This window comes from Nelusetta ayraudi, unplaced genomic scaffold (assembly GCF_046127955.1).
Source record: "Nelusetta ayraudi isolate G7.1 ecotype Tasmania unplaced genomic scaffold, CSIRO-AGI_Nayr_v1 ptg000004l, whole genome shotgun sequence".
Classification (NCBI taxonomy): domain Eukaryota; kingdom Metazoa; phylum Chordata; class Actinopteri; order Tetraodontiformes; family Monacanthidae; genus Nelusetta; species Nelusetta ayraudi.
The window spans coordinates 11,160,375-11,184,682 of record NW_027466054.1 but is presented as its reverse complement, the minus strand read 5'-3'; the positions used below and the strand labels follow the sequence as shown (position 1 = coordinate 11,184,682).

General features: G+C 45.2%; 1 protein-coding gene across 3 annotated transcripts in view; it reads right to left on the bottom strand.

Moving 5' to 3' along the window:
- The window catches only part of LOC142893835 (protein sidekick-1-like), a 222,569-nt gene extending 198,687 nt beyond the window's left edge, over nucleotides 1–23,882 (bottom strand). For all 3 annotated transcript variants that reach the window (XM_076034767.1, XM_076034776.1, XM_076034785.1), the window contains exon 1: nucleotides 22,328–23,882. In XM_076034767.1, coding sequence (XP_075890882.1) covers nucleotides 22,328–22,463 — 136 coding nt within the window. In that variant the 5' untranslated portion in view covers nucleotides 22,464–23,882. The remainder of the gene's footprint in view (nucleotides 1–22,327) is intronic.
- Between the last annotated feature and the right edge of the window lie 426 nt (nucleotides 23,883–24,308).

The window sequence follows — 24,308 nt, the reverse complement described above, 5'->3', positions numbered from 1 at the left end:
AAAAGCCTCCTCCTCCTCCACAACAATCCGCATTCTACCAAACCGCAGCCCAACATACATGAAAAGAGCGGAGCAGCAGCGGCGGCGGCGGCGGCAGCGACAGCGGCAGCGCCTCGAGTCAACCGGCGCACTCCTATTTATAAAAATCCCCGAGCCCACTCTGGATTTTAACACAAAGACAACGCCGCCACCACCACCCCACACCCCCACCCCCACCCCCACCCCCAGCTGTGTTGACTCCGCCATCACCCTCCCGCTCCTGCGCCGCTAGATGAAAACAGGATCTTCCAGAAATAGAGGGTACCCACTTTCGTCTGCCTTCTATTTCCATAAAGTCGGAGACGCAGAGTAAAAAAGACGCGCGCAAAGTTCCCCGTTGTTGACAGCCAGGCAACACTTTAATTTGCAACTTCCATCCACGCGACTCGTGTCTTCAATGTTTTAAATAAAAAGCAATGAAATATTTGCGGCTATTAGGGAATACTGACCTGGAAAAGATAGTGAAGTCTTTCATGAGTTATTCCTTTTTTCTCCAAAGACAAACTTGAAAAGTCTTTGTTTTTATGGGCTTTATTCCCTTTTATTACATCCGCCAGTCTCCCCCTCTGTAAACACTTACCGCATTACAAATTACAATGAGGCGCGCAGGGCAGACGCGCCGACAAGAAAAGCTTTGCGTAAAGGTTACGAGCGGCTGCTGCGACTGCGAGCAACTCCGCGCACTCTGAGTGAACACACGCACTTGGCAGACGATTCATCCTGTCGGAGCCCAAAGCGCTTGTGTGAGCCACTGCGTTCATGCAGATGCACAGTTAGCCGGTCGCAGGAGGCCCCAGAGTTTACTCTTCCCTGCTTTTGCTTCTTCATCGCAGAGAGGGACATTATGGCTAATATACTTCTAATCTGATTATATGATTATATAACCACCGCCGCTAATCTTACACTCCCCCGCCCCCCATTTTGCCTTTCTCTAGGACGATCGGTAATTTATGTCTTTAAAAGGAAATATAAAACCGAAAGCAAGGGGTGAAATGAACTGTGAGATTAAACCAACCCTCCTCCACGACTTTCCTCTGGCTCCCTCCTGAGCTCCCCCTCTCCCCTCCTCTCTAAATTATCTGAGAGCTGTAATTAAAAAGTGCACTTTGCTTCTTGCCTGACGCTAACAAGCAGGCCAAAACGCACGCACTCAAACCCACACACACTAAATTAGAGAGAGATGAAGCCAGACTAATCATCCAAGTCCATGCAATGAGTGCTCGGCACAAAAGTGAACTTAACATTGTGGGTTTGTGAGCAGGAACTCTGTTGTAACTGACTGGACTGTGTGTGCCTTGGTTTTTTCTGTGCTCAACCTCAGTGTTACTCAACATTCTCATTAATCAAGTCCGAGCGGGTGATAAATAATACGAATATAAATGCCTCAGTAGTGCAGAAGATGTAGATAATTTCATTTCTGAGAGCAGGAGCAGCAACTTGGAATCAACTTTAATGCTAAATTACTCTAAATGCATAACTGTCAGCGACTCTCCTTGTCGCTATTTCAACCCAACAAAGGCAAAGAGACTTAAGTTTTTTGCATTGTCTGCATGGGTGTTCAATATTAATATATTCTTAACACTTATTTTCTCATCCCACCTATTTGTTGTACCCTCTGTGAGAAAAGTAGAGAAATGACTTTCAAAATGAATCTTAAAAAGCAAAAAGGTTTTAAGGTAGAAACAACAACGCATGATTGAAAGTTACTGATGATTAAAATGTTATGCTTGAACCGTAGGGTCAACCTTAGTAACTCAAAATCTGCGTTACATTAAGGAGAACCACCAAGCTTGAGAGAGAAAAACACCAATCTATAGTCAGGTCTGTCGTGTTGCAAATAAAGAACTGAACAATAAAGAACAGTGCGGATTATTGACCTTGTGTAGCAGCTGGACACAGCTGGACAAACATGCATATGCACGCACACGGAGGCGCAGGCGCACACGCACACAAACACACACACGCATACACACATCCACACACGCTACCTGGCAAAAAATAAGCAGAGAAGCGTATTTCATTTCCATTGACAGGCAAATACAAACTCAAAACGTTTCTTTGGGCCCTGAGCGCTGCTTTTGCAGTTAACAAACAAAATGGGTGCTAACGTTCCCTTTTGCAGCTAATGGGAAAGAGTCACTCTGATTGGGCCACCTGAAGGGGGACGAACAGGCAGGCTCCGTTCCACCATTGCTGGTTTCCAAACCAAAACATATCCCAATCCAAACCACAAGGTTGTGTGAGATAAATGAAATCATTTCAGTAAAAAGTTATGTTTGATGAGACAAGGTTACAATATCGCATCGCCGAGATATTTATCGTGACAGCCCAATGCATACAACACCTGTTTCTCCACCTGCTTCTGTGGAGAGAGACATTTCGTCAGCACTATCGTTCAGTCTCACTCCTGTTTGTCATCGAATGCTAAAGAGCCCACAGCGAGCAGCGAGCAGCCTCCTTTGAAAGTTCCACAATGGCTTTGCTGCACTGGCTTGATAGATAGTAGACAAACCAATCCCAGGTCCAATTATGAGCATCAAGAACGACCAGTGTGTTCTTATGATGTGTTCATCATTCCGGCTGAGAACAGACACAGAGAACCGCTGCTCGGAACCGAAATGATTGTCTCCGTCTGCAGCTCGTTAAACTGCTGCCTCCGCAAAAAGGCTTCGTCCACCTCCAGCCCGCTGATCCGAACAATAAGCAGACAGACTTGAATTGGAATTTACCATCTCCAATGTATTAATAATAATAATGATGATAATAATAATAATAATAATACATTTTATCTATAAGCGGCTTCCTTAACACTCAAGGACACTTCCGAGATAAAACAAATGCAATAAAACAACAGGATACAAGCTACACACAGTAAAATAATAAGTAATAAATAAAATAGAAAAAACAAATGGAACAAAACAGAGAGGCTATTTTGAACCAATGGGTTTATTAGTATTTTTTTATAAACTGAAACAAAACTCTTTGTTATTCTTACTAGTTACTACTATTGCTATTGACAGGATGAACAAAGGATGCTGTGGTAGAGATCTATAAAAAGCATTCATCCATTGAAAATTGATTGCAACAAACACTCAACTATTACTTTAGTAAAACAGGGTTTCATCCATCATCTTCACTCAGTGGCAACAGTGTGTTTAGCTTTAAATTCAAACAAAACAAACATCCAATCTACTACGCAAGGCACACCCTGAGTGCAACACGGTTAAATTAAATTGAACTTTTAATATCAATAATTGGCGCGATGCAGGGGACGAGAGCAGACGGAACTAGACGCCGCCTCGGCGTTCGTCCTCCCAGAAAAATAGAGTTGCCTCCGAGACGTCACGCTGCGACCAGCGAGGTGCCATCCTCAGTCTCATCCCCGAGCCGCGTCTGTGAACCCAGCGTGCGGCAGGGTGGCGCGATGGGCCGTGATTGGTTGATTGAAGGAGACTAATGAATGCCTGCGAGAAGAAGCCGGAGACTTATTCCGGACTGATTAATGTGTTTTCCTCAGCGCCAATTAAACACTGATTACACAAATTAACAACTCTGGGGCCATAATCACCAAGTGCTGAAACAGGGACTGGCGTTGATGGAACGGCCGACAAACATATGGACTTTCTTTCTCTGCACACACACACACACACACACACACACACACACACACAGATGCACCGAGATGTACACGCAGCTGTACGGCACCACGCCCCGTTTGTCCTTCCACCCTTGCCCAGAGCCCCGTCAGATGCTGCCAGGCCTGGCAGTTGTTCTAACCTAATGCTTTTAGCTAAGCTTCGTCCAAGATAGAGTTACAGACCACAATCAGCGAGGGCCCTCTCCTTTGATTTGCTCACTCTGTCCACACACACACATATGGAGACAGACGCGCGCGTGCGCGCACGCTTACGCAAGCAAGGAAGGAAGGAAAGTCTGCACCCAAAGCAGTGCGAGCGCGACACATACATTTGACCTGAGACAGACAGCTGGTGCCAAAGGAGGGGGGCAGTTAGCGGATCTCCCCTCTGGGACGGGTTACAGCCTCCCTACCCTTGTATGGAGCCGGAGGGAGAGAAGGACAAGGGAGATTAGAAAAGAAGGGAGCGGGGAGACAGGAGAGGTGTTGGGGGGTGACAGACAAGACAGAGCGAGAGCGCAGAGTGACGAATAAGAAAGAGGAAAAAAAAAAAGAGGAAAGTTTTCCCCGCGCTATTGAATGTAATGTGACACCGCGGATGGGGAACGGTGACAGTATGGAAAGACGCCGTCAGCTCACTGACAGCGAAGGGAAGGAGCGCGGGGAGGAAAGTGGAAAGGCACGGCGGAAAATGGGGAAGGATTTGCTTCAGAATTTGCAAAGTGCTACAAGTGTAAACCTCAAACATAAAGCAGATCAACCGACTTTTTCATCTCTCGCTCACACTCGCTGTCTCTTTTCCTCGTAATGCTTGTGGAGCCGCGGCGCATATGTAGTGATATTTTTCAAGGAGAGGTGGGTGGCAGGGCTGATAAAGCAATACTGCAACGGTTTGACCAACACAGGAGGGGGAAAACAATGACCGCAGACATCCATCTGACTCGGGCTGGTTGTCTTGACATGTTGCATGCAGCACATGTTGTGTTCAAATAAGTTGTGCGTGCATGTGCATGCGTGAGAGAGAAAGAGTGTGCGTATGTGTGTGTGTGTGTGTGGGTGGGTGGGTTTGTGTGTTCCGAGACAACGCAATGGAGCTTACTATTTCAGCACAAATGTACTGCTGAAAATTGAAAAAGTGAGGAGCAAAAGTGTTTCTCCATCCAAGTGGATCCATACACCGTCCTCCTGAAGCGTTTCATGTAGGCTGTGGAGTGGAAGTGCTGACTGAGTGTGTGTGTGAGTGTGTGTGTGTGTGTGTGTGTGTGTGTGTGTGTGTGTGTGTGTGTGTGTGTGTGTGTGTGTGTTTTCCTGTCTGTGTAACTCTTGATTGCTGTTGTTGCTCCTTTGGTGGGCAGCTGCCTCATTCATAAATCAACCTGCCGTGTTAATCCCACCGTGTCCTTGTTTTACACGTAGGAGTACGAGGGTACGTTTTTAAAAAGAAATGGATGCTCTATCGCGTTATTGTCCTTTTTTTTTTATCATATCAAACGTGCATCGAAACAGATAGCGACCTCCTTCGCTCCGCCTCCCCGGCATTTAACCGCTGACGACAATGCAGGTTGGCATCTGCTATCCTGCGCGTGAGCAAGCGAGTGCGTCTCCGTAAAGACAAAAGCGGCGGAGGAGAGCCAGCTGCGTCGTTCTAAAGGCCTCGCCGATCCATTATACAGCTGATTTGATTTAGCCTGGAAATGGACAGAAGGACAATGAGGTAAAAAATAGGGAAGAGGGCGACGGTGAGGAGGAGACAAGGAAACAGCCGTGGGTAGCATTGGCATTGGGAAGCGTTACAGACCGAGGGTGTCTACTGGTGTTTCCAGCCGTTGCAAAATGATTTTGCACAGTCATTTTGTCGGGCCCCTTAAAACAAGAGGCTTAAAATCGCATTTACACTCGCAGGTAAACACGCGCCGAAGCTATCCGCAGAAATAATGGAAATGAAGGTTTGCGAGCGCCAGCAGGCTCTGTCGCGCGCTCACGCAAAATCACACACACACACACACACACACACACACGTCCGCCGCCGTACACACCCTCGACGGTTGCGAGCGACATCCTAATGAGCCACTCAACAGACAAAGTGACTCTGACGCGACGTAATCGAGTAGATTTCGCCGAAGAACGCTAACGAAGGAGCAAATCCCGAAAGCAGAATGCACAGAAAAAAACACACGGGCCAGTCAAGGTGGGCACGGCAGGGGCGGCGAGGGGGGGGGTTGCGTTTAAACGACGGTAGCGGGAATCAGCGTGAGGTTTGCCGAGGGCCGAGGAGTGACATTTGGAACAGCAGATTATTGGAGCAAAACCGGCACGGCGCCTCTCAGGCAGGCAGCGTCGCATTAGAAGAGAGAACTATTATATCTCGCCGCCACAATAGCAGCGTCCCGGCAATGTATTAGGACCGCGGCCGCGAGACCGACCTCGTTTTTGTTCGTCGTGACATTTTTTACAACAGATTGGTTGGAATTGGTTCTCCAGACATGGGCCCGGGAGTGGCGTGCAATCAGCAACCCTGACGCTTTGGTCCTGCACATGTATAAACCGGGTATTGGCTACATGGGCCCGTCCGTGAAAATGAGAACTAAATTAAAACCGTAAAAAGCCGGGCAGGACCATTGCACAGCAGCAGAAGTGCTTCTACCAGGTGCCACCTGGTGCGGGATCAATCATTGCTAGAGGTTTTTTTTTATTTTATAGTTTCACTGTCTTAACTTGATATTAAAGAAGTGATATTTCATTTTATTGTGTATCTCAGCAGCATATTACATGACGTTCATTAGCTCTGTTCAAGTCAAAATGGTTTAAAAATTAAAGAAGTAACACACTTGCAAATCTTGGGATTGTTTCTCTATTATTTAGTGTTTCACTATTTTATTTATCTGCGAACCCTTTTCTTCTTTCCGCTTAATGCCTCGCGATGCCAAACCTGGTTGTTCATCACTGCGACTGTCAGTCATTGTTATTTAAAAAGAGCCATATTTTAAGAATAATGTTTCATTGTTGTCGATCACTCGAAAGGCTGATTCATATTGCTAATGAGTTCTTAAAACAACATTTCACTGCACGAGTCAAAATTGGTATGTGCATCTCTGCTTTGTACTAGTTCAATCTTTTATTTATTTGTGCCACGCTTTTCAGAAAGTGTTTGCAAAAGCAGACGGTTCTGCAAATGTGTGAAGTTACAAGGAAGGGGCACTGGTGCCTCACTGATGCCTCTCCCAGACTGGTACGGGCAACAACAAGCCCAGCCAAGTGTTTGTCCTGCCCTCTGGGACCAACACGTCGTGCTCTTTCCCCCTTTCAAACATATAGAAGAAGGTACATCGAAACAGTTTTAGCAGGACACAGATACCAAGTTCGAGCCTCGCATACACAAATGACAACTTATTGGCTTTGAAATTCATTCTCTGGGGAGAAATTTTGAAATCCCTCTTACAAAAGGTTTGAACCAGGAGGGTGCAGTAAATCACAAGTAAGAGAACTGCACCATCAGCAGAGCTGACTTGAGCCTGGAAAAAAAGCCAATCACATCAACTACTTTAATCTCTTTTATAAGGAACAGATAGTTTAATGGGCCAAAAAAAAGTGTTCTAGTCAGCTTCTGTGAGATGTCCAGTCACAAAGTTAAAACATCCAAAGCACCAATGTACAGTGGTAATAGCACGGCGGAATCCAAAGCTGCCTTCAAAGATTATTTTGGAGTACGGTAAACAACATCCCAGGAGTCAACTCACTTAGGGCTTCAATTCTAAAATCAGTTTTTGGCAAGAGCTGCCATAACCTGACATATTAAATTATGACAGTCAATTACTGATAATTTCATTAAGTGATTTAAAAGAATGCATTCACAAGGCTTCCAGGGGTTTACACGTTGCCAGTGAACATATCCAAGCTAATACAAAGAGTCAGCTGTTTTCATAATAGTGTGCAAGTAACTTCTACACACGTCTTATACGAGATACTACAGCTGATTAAATCCTCGCCTCTTTTACGTTATTAATACACATATATATATATATATTTGGACAACCATGAGCTCATACTAAACCACAAGCACATTTGAGAGCAGGACAACATTGTAATTGAGAGGGAAATGGATATCATCATTTGTCAGTTCATGTCTTTTGTCCCTAAAGTGATCCATTTGATAAATCTCTAGTCCCTGTTTCATTGGAGGGAGATAATATATTCAAAATTAATTAAAGTTTTATATCACTGTCATTGGAAAACAGCATAAGATAGATGACGGAATAAACATCTGCAAGGGAATAATACTGTTGCAATTGGAAACGGGAAGTGCAGACAGAAAGTGCACAGACAGGCGAAAGAACTGTTGTCAGAGTCTTAACGTCGCAACCTAGATTAGTTTGTGATGTTGTCAAAGTGTTGAGGTTCTGACATACTTTCTACTTTTGCTTAAAGTTAATATAGATTATTGGTCAACAGCGGTAGGAATCCTGAACTGTGACATTTATTCATTTCCTTATTTATTGTGTTATCGTAAAGTCTATTTTTTCTATTCCATTCGAGAGGCTGTGATGTGGTCAAGCAGGGCAGCGTGGCAGACTAAACCATTTAAGACATTCTCATTCCGTTAAAATGGAAAGTGCCATGTTTAAGAGCACAGCTGAGCCGCAGGGAGATAGGGAAACACTTTCGGATGGGAGGCTATCAGCCTCGGAAACGACGCCACTGAAGGGCTTGCGTCAACAGGCAAACAGGATAATTAATTTCTCTCATTCGCTCGAATGCCTTCATTTTATTTTCATTTGTTTGCCTTTCACTGTTTCTAATCCCACATCCGCCAGATAAAGCGAATCCGGCGAGAGATGGCTTGTGATTCAATCCGCGCACACACAATTTGTTTTACCACAGGACAAAGTAATGTGTGTGAGAACGGGGTGGGGGTTGTGTGTACGGCGTGTGCGCTTAATGAGATGAATGCGTGCGCACAACCCCATCCCAATTACAGAGAGTGGAGAGGGGGAAATAAGTGGTAAAAAAAAAAAAAAAAAAAGCGAGCAAGGGGTTGTAGTGTAGGCAGAGATGGGAGTGGGAGAGAAGAGTGATGTGCAGCGATGAGAGAAAGTCAAGGGAGTATAAAGAGATTTGGAAAAAAAACTACACAAGAAAAGATAAAGGAAGACCATTAGCCAACAAACTATTGTGTCTCGTAAGTCTTTCCCTTTGCAGGGCTTCCTTCATTTGTCTTGACTCAGTATCTAAAACTCTGTTTTGATTACGTTGTTTGGTTGTGTGCTGTTGTCTTCCATCCATCCATCTATTCCAAAGACCCCATAACTTGACAATCTATTCTCCCTTTCCTCCCATTTTCTCTTTGAATTACCTTTTTCCTATCTTTGATTTCCCCCCCTCATACACACACAGGAAAATGTCCTCATTCATGTGCGCACATTAATTTCCTCATCCATCACCAGTCACCTGTGAAATTCCTCTCTGTGTTGCAGGAGACGGTAGAGTTCAAAGTACAAGGAAAGCACCATGCCAAAAGTTTAATAGGGTATTTTGCTAAGATTCCTTTTGAAAAGATATTTGGGGGTTGTTTATTTTGAATAATTGACTAAAAGGTGTTGAAGGAACGTTTTATATTAGTTCGGGCAGACAGCCCACAATTGAAATGTTTTATTGAGGCAGCAAATGAATGTTACATGTTTGCAATGAGGAAAACAACACAGAGTGCAGGTGGATGCTGGGGTGGAGGTGTGTGTGTGTGGGGGGGGGGGGGGGGTGGGGGGGGGAGTATGGGCACTGACAGGCAGTGGGAGGGTTGAGGGGTTGAGCAGTTTAAACAGAGCGCCAAATTAAAGAAGGGTATGTCACGTGTGCGTATGTATCTGCCCAGCTAGAGTTGATGCCTCATTTACTTTTCTCGATTACAATTACAGCCTGTCTGTATGCACTACGTTTTATTGTTGTATATGGCTGCTTCAGTACCATGGCTATGAAGCTACAAACCTGCCAGGTAAGAGGCATTGCTTTGTAGAACCTGGAGTTTTGAAAGACGGGATTTCTTCTAAAACTTGCTTCTGGACGCACAGATGTTCCACACTCTATAGACTGGATACTCATAGATTCCTGGGTAGTGCATTACAATGACCTTGGCTTTTGGCCACTGAGCACAAAACTTAATTTCAGGCTGTGCTGAACAAAACACTGGGGTTTAAATGTTTTACATATATATATACAAATATATATATGTGTGTGTGTGTGTGTGTGTGTGTGTGTGTGTACCATACGGCGCCATAAGAGGTACCTCTTGCTGAGCAGTCGTTGCACAAATAGTTTTGTTTGCATCTAATTTCATACTGCTGTAACGCGCCGATAGCGCTCCTGTGGCTGCTGCAACCATTGGAGAAATCCAGGATGCATCCATGCAACGTGTACATAATGACAGGACTAACCTGTTTCACAGAGCACCGTAACCACAATGTGACAAACATTTCCTTGTATTTGTAAAATGACTCAGACTTGAATAGGACTACAAGGATGAATTGGCTGAATAATGTTCTTGGTAGCCTGCTCAAAGTTTTTTCTCCAACTAAAACTTTTTTTTTCACCCTCGCCCCTGGAGAAATTGCTTTAAAAAACATTGCTGGTACAAAATACAGCTTTTTCATAAACAGGCAGTTAAAGACTAAGAAGTAGTTAAAAACACTAATCTAAAGGTTTGTGTCCTGGTTGACCTGACCATACCATAGGCTATTAAAAAAAAAGTAATTAAGCTCTTAAATCATTTGCATATTGTGTATAAGGCAGGGCTGCACTCATCAGTCCAGAAACTGCAGAGTTATTACATTATGGATGGGACCGATGCTGTCTCACTCCCTTTCCACCAACATACAGTCACTGCACCACACTGGCTGATGATGCCTTCCAATGAAAAATCAATGAATCCCCCCCCTCCCCAACACACACACACACACACACACACACACACACACACACACACACTGTGTTATGACTACTTTTGATAAGATCCTTTTTTACTCTCATGGCTTATGGCATAAGCCACCATTTGTCCAGGAGTGCACACACACCCATGCGCGTGCACACCCAAGCACACACACTTGTGAAACACCTGTGAAAGATCAAACACACACCTGCAGCGGGATAAAGTAAATCATGCTGTTCTACTACAAACAATACGCCAGTGCCCGGCCCAGTTGGCCCCTCTGTGGCGCTCCGTGCCTGCATATTCACCATGCAAAGACGCCATTCAAATAGCTGGATGGCCAAACCACATTGAAAAGCGCTCCACAAACAAATGAAGGGCGTGTGCCAGGTGCGCTGGCACCGGCCGAGGACGCTGCCATTTTATCTTGCAGCTCAATATCCACTCAGTATCATCTCCACGCCCTGGAAATGTGATGGTGAAAAGGGCAACATAAGCACTTGAAGCGAGGCAGTGGCAGTGGCAGTGGCGGTGGCGGTGGCAGCGGCGGGCCGTATATATTATGTTTAGGTAGGCTTTACACAATCACGATTTTTGTGCCGATCACCGATCACCGATCAGTGAGTTTAAATAAACCGATAACCGATCACCGATCCGATCACGTGAGGAGCAATATTTAAATGACTTGTTTATGTACACCCCTTGCCTTCTCACTTTCCCGACTATACGGACGAGCACTGTCTAAAGTTGTTTGCTTTAGCATCCGTTTCGGCCTTTGCTTTTCTTTTTCTTTCTCCGCGCTGCGTTTCTTGAACTCAACATGCTCCTCCGCGTGTATCTTTTCCAGGTGCCTGATTAAATTTGTTGTGTTGAAATTTTTTGCCGACGTTCCCCCGCGAGGTACTGTAGCATTGCATATATTGCAGATAGCTCGTGCTATGTCTGTTTCTCTCACTTTGAAAAACTTCCACACCTCCGACATGTTTGTTTGTGTCGCCCATGGACGTTGCTGTCGTGAAGATTCAAAGAGACTTTATTGTCCGTCACATAGCGACAGTACTCAAAACAGGAAGAGGCACGAAGACGAGAAGTTTTTTGAATCATGAATCATTAGCTCTCGGATACAAACAAATAAACACGTTGATGCTGTGGAACTACTTTGGAGTAAATGAGACAGATTAGAAAAGTTTCAACACGACCGTGACGTCATTGATCGGGTCGGTGATTTATGACACGACGCACGATCACGAACATTTCAAAAAATGCCAAATATCGGCCAATCCGATATAGCCGATATGATCGGTGTAAAGCCTATGTTTAGGCCACCAGTGAGGTCATATTTAGTCCACCCTAAATTAATACACCTAATAATACTCTCAATATGACACCACGGCTTGAGAATCCAGACAGAATCACACAAACACGTTACATCACTTACAAAAGGGCGACCTAGTCGAGCAACACTTTATATCACAATTAAGGGTAGGAAACTAAGTCCGCTGATACTCTTAAAACTTACAACTAAGAGGTGACTTTCGGAGATTGCTCAACAAAGTTTTAATTAGTCCACCAACAGTACTCTGTGAGCTTTAACTGTTGACCAAACTTGTCCAATAAACTGCACATTGTCACCATTTAGTATGACAGACCAACGAGACAATACTGCAGACCAAACTATTGAACTATGAAGTAATTAAACATGTTGGTTATTTACCTTTGAAATTGCAAATGATTCGGCCACTAAATCTTTATATTCTTCTTCAAACATGTTGGGTTCACAGTGGTGGCAACCAGAACCAGAAGCAGCCTCGTTGATCACAACAAGTCACAGGAGAGAATGAAAGAAGAAGCGTCATTTGGAGCGATTTCGCCTGTGTGAACGTAAATGAGGCAACGTGATGTGTGTCGAAAGTCTGTGAGGTATTATGGCAACACCACAAATCCTGTCAAACGCCTGAAAAAGGAAAAAGTACAACACAGAAGAAGACGACGAGTTACAGCGGAGGCAATGAGAGGAGTGTGAGAGGGAGGGAGTGCAGGGAAATAGCCCCACAGTCCCCGCATGAATGAGACAGAGCTCTATGATGGAAGGCCTATGGAGAGGCAGACAATGTCCAGGTATATCGTGAAAATACATCACAGGGCCCATCACAGGCATACACTACCAGTCAAAAGTTTGGACACAGCTTCGAATGCAATTTTTTTTATCTTTACAACTTTCTACATTGTAGATGCTGAAGTCATCAAATATATGAGAAAGATATATATAGCAAAGAAAAACACGCTAAATAAGTCGAAATATGCTTTTTATGAAAGGTGGCTATTTTGAAGAATTTAGATATAAAACATGTTTGAGTTATTTTACAGTTTTATTGTTACCCACATAATTCCATGTGTGTTCATACGTAGTTTCGATGCCTTCAGTGAGAAACTGCAACGTCAACAGTCATGGCAATGAAAGAAAAGACATTAAATTCATTGTGTGCAAACTTTTCACTGATACAATAATGTATTCTGTCAAATTTGCATTAAAACTTAATCTTTGTTTTTTAAACAATGTTAAGAATGTTTTAGTGTTTAGTTAGAAAAAAAATATGTAGTAATTAAATTAAATTAGCATTCCTGCCATCATCTTTACCCAAGTCAGTGTCACTTGTATGAAAAGTTGGATAATGCGTTGTATAACTGAACTCTATTACTTAGAAGGCACATTTAAAGTACACATAGCTATTTATATTGACATGCGACATGTTATAGTTCTCATAAAAAACGTCTTTGTGCATTAAAAATATTTTTATTTTCTTTAGATGACTCAAATACATTTTTCATATCACAAATGTTTACTGTAAAAGTCATCTTTATAAACACAGGTACGCATCTGAAAGTATACTAATATCGGTATCAGGATATTAGCCTTGGTATCCTTCTACTGTAGGATGATGATTCTGCTGGCCTGAGGCAGACTTCATAGAACCTGACAACACAAGCTAGCTGAAGTGTGATTGGATAAAAAATATTGTATCACCATATTTATGGGAAAATATCCTTTTCTAAGAATGTTTCGACCAGTAGCGAAGGCCCGGGGAACAGGAAGCTGACTGCAATGCACAGACAAAGTGCTGAAACACAATTAAAAGACAACCTGGAGGCTCACCTACTAGGATCCTGACTCTGCTCGGGAGTGAGGATCAGTGACTACAGCCACCTGCATTTTTATTTCCACCATTTGTTCCTGTAAATAGGGAATGTGCTCCCTGATTGCTTCATTTGGGCTCCCAATCTCTTCATTAGACTCACCAAATTGACTGAAATGCGATTTCAGTCAATTTGGCGAGTTATTTAAAAAAAAATCAAAAAACAAAATATTTACTCATGCAAAATATGTTTCAATTAATAACATATGGTTGTGATTTTGGATATGTTTCTATTGGTAACAGTACACATTGTTCTGGCGAGCGAGACCGTGTTTAATAGACAGGAGAGAGAAACTGTGTGCCAGCACTGCCATTGGTGCTCGCTAACAGCTGGAAGGCTAATTACATGGAAAGTTCCTCACATGAATGTTGTGGCAGGCACTTTTGGCAAAAACAAACTGGTACTGAGAGACAGTTTTTCAGGGAGAAAACTACGACTTCTTTCCTACCTATTACACTCGATAAATGAGGCATAAAAGGGAAGAAAAAAAACCTGGAGGTGAAGCCTGCTTTGTCACGTCTTCAAGCTCACTCTTTTATCTTTCCAGACAGTCAATGTCAGAGCTACGCCGCCGTTTTCAAGCCCTTTGCGATGTTGTTCAGGTGTTGTTTACAACGGAGAAAGTTAACACAGGACGCAGGAGAGTACCGAGCGAACTATTCTCTGTCGTCTGCTAATCAATATTTGCATAAAGCGTTGTTCACTATCGATCAGCTTTAACTCCGTAAAGACGCCTTCCACCTTTGCCGCCATTGTTCACTCTGCGCGGAACTTTGTGAAGTCGTGAGGAAGAGGCAGGAGCACACAGCAGGTTTCAGACTGATCAATGGAGCTTGACCCGTTTAAAGGTTCACGCATTCCATATTGTTGATGAGACATTAGAGGTGATGATGCGGGTGGAAGTAAAACTATAACTGCACATGACTGTAGGCTGTGGGGTCATATTCGAAGGAATTACTCATCACATTTGGGTATGTTTGCAAGTGCAAGAAAGAAATGCACAAAACCCAGTTAAAAACAAGTTTAACTTAAATGCTGTGTTCTGTGCAACGAGGATAAGTGTGTGATAAAGTGTGTGTGTGTGGTTTTGGTTTTTTCCACACGTGGAATCCATGCAATAAGCACTTTGATGAACATTTAATCCTTATGTGGCCTTTCTCTCAAAGACATCCAGCACCAAACAGCTCTGCGCTACATCTTACATCACTGAGTTCAAAGTTCTTAATACCATTAAGCCCCATAAAATGCACTGCATATGATGAACTGTCACAGCGGCTCTCGGTTTTATTTATTAGCACTCGTCTCATCCTTGTCTGACTGCAGCCAATGTCAAAATACTGGAAATACTTTTAATCAAAAGAACATTATTTCACAAGCAAACAACAAAGCAGGGATGTTTTTGAATATATCGACCAAAGAATAAAAAACTTTTGCAGACTTTTTTTTCTTCCATTTCTTAAATGCATGCTGTCATGAATCATGGCGGCGTCCCATAGCCAGAAGAAAATCTTTCACAATCATTAAAAAAATGAGAAAATTATTACAGGTCATGGTCACAGCCTTGCTGAAGCTACTGCAACACAGGAAGGAATATTGTTTTGGATTCCGTTGAAGTGGTGAGTATAATTGGAGCTGGTGAAACACCACGACAAAGAAGCATAACAACGTTAAGCCCTTTTAATGAAATCATTCACACCTAGTTTAAATTTTCATCAGTGGGATGAGAGATACATTTTGTGAACCTGCAACAACTTGGGAAATTAAGTCACAAACAACCAAACCCTTTGGGAGTGAGACAGCCCCTGAGCAACTAATTCCTGTTCAGTGCTCACTGGCTTGTAACCAATGTGTCTTTCTCACCAGCGAGCCAGCAAAAAACTTCCTGTGTTTCAGGAAGGATATATTATGGATTAAGAAAGTAAGATAAGTGATCCACGAGAAACAGTTCAAGGGCCAATTCCAATTCCTCCCTTAACTCCTCAATCTCAACCCTCGCCCTTAACCCTCAATCTTTGGCCCTCAATCTTGGCCCTCAAAAATAAGTGTAAGGGCTTAGAAATGGGACACCCCTTAAGTGCAGTTACGTCTTCAGACTGTGGGGGGCGGCCTTACGCCAAAGCTACGTCCAGTCTGTCAAGAAGACGACAACGAAGAAGAAGGAGAAGAAGAAAAAGACGACGAAAAAGGAAGAAGTCCTCCGTCGCTACACAACGAGGTATACAAGTAACGTGAAGTCCGGCTGACAAACATTGTAAAGTAAAAAAAAATAAATGTTACGCAACAACGATGTCAATAATCCATAAAAAAGTCTTAAACTAAGACAATAAAATGGTTTCGTAATATTTATATCTTTATTAACTAAGAAAATACTTCCATTTGTAGCTCGCTTTTTCATCGGCATCTTTTTCGAAGATGTCTTGGTGAAAATACACAATGCCTTCTGGGTAGCCCTTACTGCCAAGGGTGGTGCCGGAGAATCTCAATATTGAGGGCGATACAGCCCTTAAACTCGTCCCTCAACTTGACGTTCTTAGAATCGGGACAGCACTTGCACCTCGCGGGAGCGCGCATTTTTGAGATTGAGGGTTGAGATTGAGGGTTAAGGGAGGAATTGGAATTCACCCCAAGTGCGCCTCTCAACAATTAGCCCCTAAATCAAATTCATTTTGTCACAGTCAACAAAGGAGATTTTGTATGTAAGTTATTGCCTTAAACATAAAGACTGTGTTAATGGACATCAATAAACACAAGACTACACATCAAAGCAAGGTCAGACAGATCATTTTTAAGTACAGTGAAACCAAACAGAAGAAAGAAAATGTTTACTGCGCTAACATAAAATTTACGCCTTGCATGTAAAAGTTAACGGGAAAATAGCAAACCTCTCAAACAAAACAGCACTCACTTTATCTATTAACTTGTTCTTTTAATTTAGCGTTGGCTTAACTTTAACAATTGAGCGCTAACTGTCAGCGGTACATGTTTAGGACAGACTGAACCAATTAACAGATGGTCAAGAAATCCTGTAACCAACGGTTGAAAAAGCAACACCGGAGCCAAATTCCCTGGATTTAAACCTGTCCAACACCTCGGTCAGAAAACTACGCCGGGACTGTGTACGTGCACTCCTATCTCTCTGATTGTCTGCCAATGGTTTTTCTTTCCTCTCTCTCTGCTCTGTGTGGTCCCGACGTTCATTCAATCAATATAGCTCATGTTTTGCAAGAATGCAGCTTTGTTTGGACGTCTCATTGTAGAACCATGCTGACGAGTACAAGATAAGCCTCGACGCTACACCAACATCCCTCCCCTACACATCTTACATAATAAACACCACCAAGGCCCAAACAGTAAAACACTTTCCAATCCGCATGTGTGGCCTGCAGCAACAGATTCCTCGGTCCCTTTCAGGGAGGCAAAAGCGGAAGAAAGAGCAGGAACCAAAAGAAGAGAGATGGAGAGGGAGCAAACACAAAAAAAGAGCAAGAAGTGAGACGAATGGGAAGGCACAGCAAACCAGAGTGCATCCCGCTTGGATTCCATTTCCAAGTTCACCGGAATGTTTTTGAGGAAATCATCTGTAAAAGTGTACACTTTTAAAAGGTACTGAATCGTACACAGTGGCAGTGCAGGAACGAACAATGGCGTAAACACATAGGCCATACAAAGCCCAGGTGCAGCCAAACTAAGCAAAGGCCATCATTTGAAAAAAGTGCAAAGTTTCATTTTCTATGATATTTAAGTTCTCCTTCTCTGGTCTGTATGTGACGAAAGCACAAGTTTCACACAAGTCACACACAAGGCCAGGCAGACAGGGACGGTAGGCAAACACATGTAAGCTTTTCCTTTTTTGTTTTTCTTTTTTAAATAAGCAAAGGCTCTGGGGACTGTTTGTTTTTTAATTACACGAGACAGAGAAAAAGCAACAAGCAGTTGAAAAAAAACAATCCACTCATGTGAAATAAACCTGCGATGAGGACAGAACAGCTCTTGGGACATCGTGTAACAGACTGTGTTTGATGCAGTTTTAAGTATAAACTACAAGTTACCAAGGTCATATTTCTTATCTGCTTAGAAACACATGAATTATAAAGAAACCTCGTCGGGTTAAGAGAGAAACTCGTTTCAAGATAAATCATTTATTCATTTTCACTAGTTTTTCGTGCTGTTCAGAGAAAGGGAAAAAATCTTAGACGCACCAGAGTTACTATCAGTCATATCTAGACCCTGCGTGGTGTGCACGTCATTCTAAAATCTGCACCACACACAGGGTTCCTTCAGATCCACACACACACAGACGCACACGCACTCGCAGTGCTGACGCAACATGTCAGCCGGCAGCAGAAGTGCGGTGATTTGTTCCCTGTGACAGACAGGAAATAAGGGAGTCAACCAGGGACCTCACTTCCTCTTAGACCAGACTCACCTGACATCTATCAGACACCACCGCACACGCAGATACGTGCGCGAACACACACACACACACACACAGGAGCAGGCAGACAGCATCTTCTCCAGCGTTTGCTCCAGAGTCTCTAATACATATGCACACGCACACGCGCTCACAATCCATCAGGCAGTGGAGTCTCCCCCGAGGCCTTCTGAAAAGCCGAGCTCTTGAAGGAGCGGGATTAAATTTGTTTCTGCAGGAGAAGACGGAACATGTGTATAACTTAAGTTTAATGCAACTGTGAAATATACAGCGCGTTATATATCAAAATCTAATAATTCTGGCCACATTAAAGCCTCTAATATAAATTGCTTAACAACTGTTCTGCAAGGAATGGTGCCGATCCGACCCATCTCTGAGAGATAATAAAACATTTATAAGACTCGGGAGAGTTTGGGGAGATGTTGGAAAGTCACAGCGAGGGTGCGCGGCGTGGTTGACGGTAAATGAGTTTGACGGGGTTCCTAATTTACACTCTCATCGTTACAACATGCTTAAACACATTTCCACATCCCCTTTAACTGTTTGATGCTGATGAGAGCCAAGGACTTGGTAAATCTGTGCGTGTGGGTGGGTGTGTGTGTGTGTGTGTGTGTGCGTGCACATGTTTCACACTGCACGCTAGTCTGTTGGATTTTGCTTTTGACACGGCGCTGAGCTCTCCCTGCCCACCGTCCGAGCGTCCGTTCAGTGACCTCGATTCACAATAACCGTGTGGTGCCCAGTGGAGATTCGGCTCTGCGAAGCCAATCGCCAGTGTCATATTAGAACTAATCACACTGATAGATCCGCTTGAGACAACCCCGTGACCCAGTTAAATCAGAGGGAAGAACTGTTAAGACATTACAGCATTAAAATAAACCCTAGTGGGACGCAGAGACACTGTAACTACGACTCGTTTTCAGAGGGCCGGGATGCTTGGCTGGAATTATAATTGCATTTTGACGAAATTACCTTGGGCAAGGTTAACAGTAATGACAACCAGCGGGGTCATTATATGTTGGCCACACACACAGAAGATCTCCCTCATTTACAAATGTGAAGCTGAATTAAAAAAAAAAAAAAAAAGAAAATGCATTCTTATATTATGCGCCGCTCTAGACTGAATAGAGGGAAGAGAATGCTTGTCTCAATTAAAGCTCTGAAAGTCCCACATTATAGCCTTTTTTCAGAACTTTATACTTCATTCCAGACAGCAAAGGAGCAACCGCAGAGGGATTTAGTGTCTAAAAGATACCTCAGCTGTCAACACGGACACTTTGCGGTGTCTTTCACGTGCTTGGAAAAGAAAGCAAACCCCAAAAATCAAGATTGGTTTCAAACGCCATATCCAGTACTGTCCATTTCACCGCAGGTTGAACCAAGGTGAAGCTGAGCTCACTTCCAGGTCACGGACAGGCTTCACCCTCATATTATTATGAGATAAGATGAGCAATTTTGAAATTTGAAATTTTGCATCATTGCAACACTGGGTCTGTGCAAAGAATTGACAGTCTTAAAATTGAGCCTATTCAGAAATGCCAGCCAGTGAAGGACAGTGAAGAAGTTCAAGGTGGCGGAGCATTTTCCCCACCAAACTTAAACCCAAGCTCACGGTCGGTACACTGCGGGCATGACAATAACGGGCATTCTATTCTATTCATTAAAGACAAAAGATCCACATGTCTGGATGAACGTGACCGTGACCCCTGGCTGACCTCAGCTGGCAGGTTGGAACCGGGATCGAGGCCGTCGTGCCTGTGCTCATGCAGGGAGATGTGAATCAGTCAAAGAGCTGAGAAGCCGAGCCCACTCAGCGACAGGGAAGCACTTGGGAGCGGAGGGATAAGTTATGAATAAAGAAGGGAGAGGGGGAGAGAGAGAAGTGGAGAGGTGCAAAAGGAAGGGGGGGGGGGCAGTAAAATGCTGCCGTCACTTAAACTCTAAAATGAAAGATCGATGAGCTTATTTAAATGTGCTCCCACAGACGAGACTTGGCTCATATAACGCCTCACATTTATGGGGAGGGTTGTGGGCATCGATTGATGGGGGAGGGAGGGGGGGTGAGGGGACAGAGTGGGGAGGAGGGAGGAGGAGGGGGAGGAGGACAGAGGGGAGGGAGCAGCGGGTAGAGATCAGGGAGGATCAACCGTGGCTCATGAATTTCATCCCTTTTCTCCTAAAATAAAATGTCCTAATAAATGCTGTGGATACAAGGGTCAGAACCTGGAAAATCTACAGCCTTCGACTGGCTGCCTGGCACAGCTTATCCAATCAATACCCCCCCCTCCCCCCGCACTTCACCACCCCCGATATCCTGCGTGTCTTTCGCTAATTTTCTATGCACCCGCAGCTCTCCCACACACACACACACCCACACACACAAGCACACACTGCCAGCCACCCTAAGGTATGTGCATTTTTAGAGCAGGGTACCCCCCCCCCCCCCCCAACTCAGCTGGTGGACAGCTGGGGGGGTGTATGGTAACTGTGGTCCTGGAGCTGCTGAGACCTTGACATTAGGGAGGGAGGGCAGAGCTGACACTGCATCCGTCCATCTCCCTCCTCTTCCTCCACCCTCCACCTGGGGCTGTGGGTGGGGAGGAGGGGGGGAGGGGGGGGGGGGGGTGCAGGGAGACCGCTGGCAGGAACTCTGGCCGTGTACCCGGACGTGCAGGTGCTGCTGGACCATCATCGCTGCTTGAACTTGGGCTGTGTGACACGCAACAGCGTGCTGCACACACGCCCATGCCCCCCCACCCCACTCCACCCCGTCTATTATTCTCACACCCCCGCCTCCACCCCACTCCCTGATCTCTTTTTCACGCCACCCCCTCGACCCATGTGTGTGTGTGCGTGTGTGTGTGTGTGTGTGTGTGTGTGTGTGCACCCCGACCCCCTCAGCTCTCACTCTCACACTTATGCAGACGCCCTGGCTGGGTGTGCGGCGTGCGGCTGTGTGAGAACCTGCCCACGACCCCTCCCACACAGCCCTAACACCCCCCCCACACACACACACACACACATATATATATATGCGGGCACATTCCTAAGACCCCCCTTCAACCTCCCCGCCTCACTCACACACACACGCGCACACGCACGCACGCACACCCTGCCCTGACCCCCCCTCCTCCACATGACCCCCTAGTCTCAGTCTTGCGCTCCGCTCCGCTCCCCACCGCCATCTGTGACCCAGAGAAAACTGCGAGCCGACACCAGCCTGACCTTTTCTCCGGTTTTGTTTCGTGCCACTCTTGACGTGCCCCCACGAGGTACACAGGCAAACACACAACAGAAGGACACAGCAACACACAATATACACAAATTATAAGCAACCATTCCTCTCTGTAGCCACGAAGAACATCACAGCTTATACCACACCAATGTTTGGGGTTTTTTGTTTTCCAAAACACTTTTTACTGGTGTCATTTATCTTCCCTCCTGTTGCTGTATTCAACAATCGCTTCCCACTGCATCCCCTCTGCAGCCACAAGTCACCACATTAATCTGTACACCTGCCAAGCACCGCGGAGCCCGGCGCTGGACTATTAAGAGGCAACTTAAATTAATACACCATGCGCAGCTCTATGTGCATTTGTGCCAAATCAAGGGCTGTGGTTAAGCAGGTCATTGACTAAGAGGGGGGGATTATCGATGCTTGGAAACTGTAACGCTTCAACGTCACTCGCATCCTCAATACCTTAATCCTGCAATTCATCTTGTAATCTATGCAACATCATATTAATGGCTGATTTACACATGCGTCCCCTCTGCATATCTGTTTGTCTCAGCACAATCCATCTGACTTAATTTGTGAAAAACATTGCTTTTGCCCCCACCCCTTCCCACCCACTGCTCCCTCATCACCCACTTCTATGCAAACAGCCCCCGGTCTTATTAATCACAGCCTTGTTTTCAGCCTATACCTCACTTTTCGTTCATTTATCACGGCACTGTGACAAATGTGCCCGTATAAATGTTTTACAACAGACCCTCTAACCAACGAGGTACAATGCTACGGTTGATCAAGTCGTGAAAAAAGCATTTCTTTTTATCAGAGCATCATGTGACATTTTAACCTATGGACTCCTCGAAGTAAAGCTCTTACCTTGACCGCGCAACATGTGGCAGCCACTGGCCAAAATGAGCAGTAGGAAAAGAAGCGGGCATCCTCTGCAGGTCTCCCCGGCTCCCGTCATCTTGAGCCGGCTCCCCGCTGCTCTCTCCACCCGCTGTGGTGACATCTCGGAGCAGTGAGGGAGGGAAAAAAAAATCCGTTTCCTCACGCAGGAGTCAAGCGCTGGACCCCCAGCAGCTCTCGGCTCCGCTTAATGCCTTGGGTTTTGCTGCTCCAACTTGTTTCTTCACTGTGAGAGCGACTGAGGGGAGGGAGGGAAGGGGAAGCCTGAGCGGGAACGAGCGGGCTTCAGCGCCGGGAACGTTACGCTTCTCCTCCCCGATGGTGGAGTGATGCTCTGGAACGAGCTCCGGGACTTCACCGCACTTTGTGCAGTCCTGCTCCCACGCTCGTACTTTGAAGCCCCGTAGTCCCGAACTCACACGGAAGCAGGAACGACAGCCTACTTACTAACTGTGAATGTTGTGTACGGCTCACCAGCGAAGACTTCCTCCGAGTAGTGGAGCGGCTCCTCGGTGGTCTCCGTCAGCTTGGCTGCTGTGCTTCTGAGCCCTGCGACACCTCATTTTCATCACGATTGATCCGAGCAGGGAATTAATATATCAGAGTGTGCTTCGGATTCATCGGCTTATTTTCCCCCACCGCTATCGACCCCCTCAATAATCCCTTCGCTTGTTTTGGTCGTTTTTTAAAACTGTAGATGCGTCCAGTAGCGGATCATTTAAGGCAACGGCCGCGAGCCAAAAGCGCGTGCGTTATCCCTCCGTGTTCTGGCGGTAAGCGCGTGCGGTCACTCCAGAATCTTCAACTCAACGCACGGAACGTGCCTAACTTCTCCAATCCTTGTCCAGGTGATGATGGGCGTCAATAAGTCCGTCGTGTGAAGTTTAAAATTGGAAGGGGGAAAAAAAAATCCTCGTTAACTGCTATTAAAAGCAACTCGTCACCGTGTCGCCATGATCCAGCACTTTCTCCGGACGGACGGGACTCCTGCTGCTGCCTCGGATACGGACGGGAAGAAGCGAACTTGCCGTTTGCGTTTCGTGTTGGTTGGGGGAAAACGAACCCAACAGGTTAGCAAACCGCGTAAAGCTATTACAAGTTTCTTGCCCCCCCAAACCCACCCAGAGTCAGAGTGGGTCTCGTTTTCTGGGGTGCGCCAACCCTGGCGAAACGAAGTCAGTCAGTCGGCCGGCGGCGGAGAAAGTAACGGTCGTTCCGGGCAGGAGCAGCAGCCAGTTACTGCGAGCCAGGCTATAATGCGACACCGAGTCTTTAGCGGTCCGCCGAGACAGCCCACCAGCCCACAGTCCGTGTGGTGTGTTCTTTAGCTGTGTCTACTCACGGGGGGTGTTTGTGTGATGTTAGCCTGTTTTCCCTCCTCCGTCTCTGCGCCCCGCAAGGATTCGGGAGCCGAGTGAAGCGATGCGACTTCCCCTGACTGAGCACCTGCTCCGCTGCTCGTAGGAGAGGAGAGGGAGCTCTACTCTTGCTTTCCCCCCGAGTATCTGTTGGTGTTTTGTTTTTTTTGTTTGTTTGTTTTTTTTAATTACCTGGTCGCTATCGAAAACGTGGAATTCGTTCATTCAACTGGCTGCTCCTATTTACTCGTTTTTGCGACCTATACTTAGATGTCTCCGCGGTTCCAAACTATAAACTAAACTTCCATTCACTGTCATTCTCTCACACTTGATTGGTGGAAACATGTGCTCTCGCTGTTACCATTGGACAATTGGGCACAAGGGCGGAGACAGGCTTCGAGAACGGAGAACGAACACTTAAAACACCCACAGAGTGAATAGAAGTTTGTCCGGTTTTATTGAGGATTCAGTGTTTTAATTTCAACTGAACTCTATGGACAATTATTGCATACCTACTTTGTTGTTGTTGTTCTATGTTATTTAAAATCGAATTTGCTTGTAAAACTACAAGTTGACCAATATACTCTGGG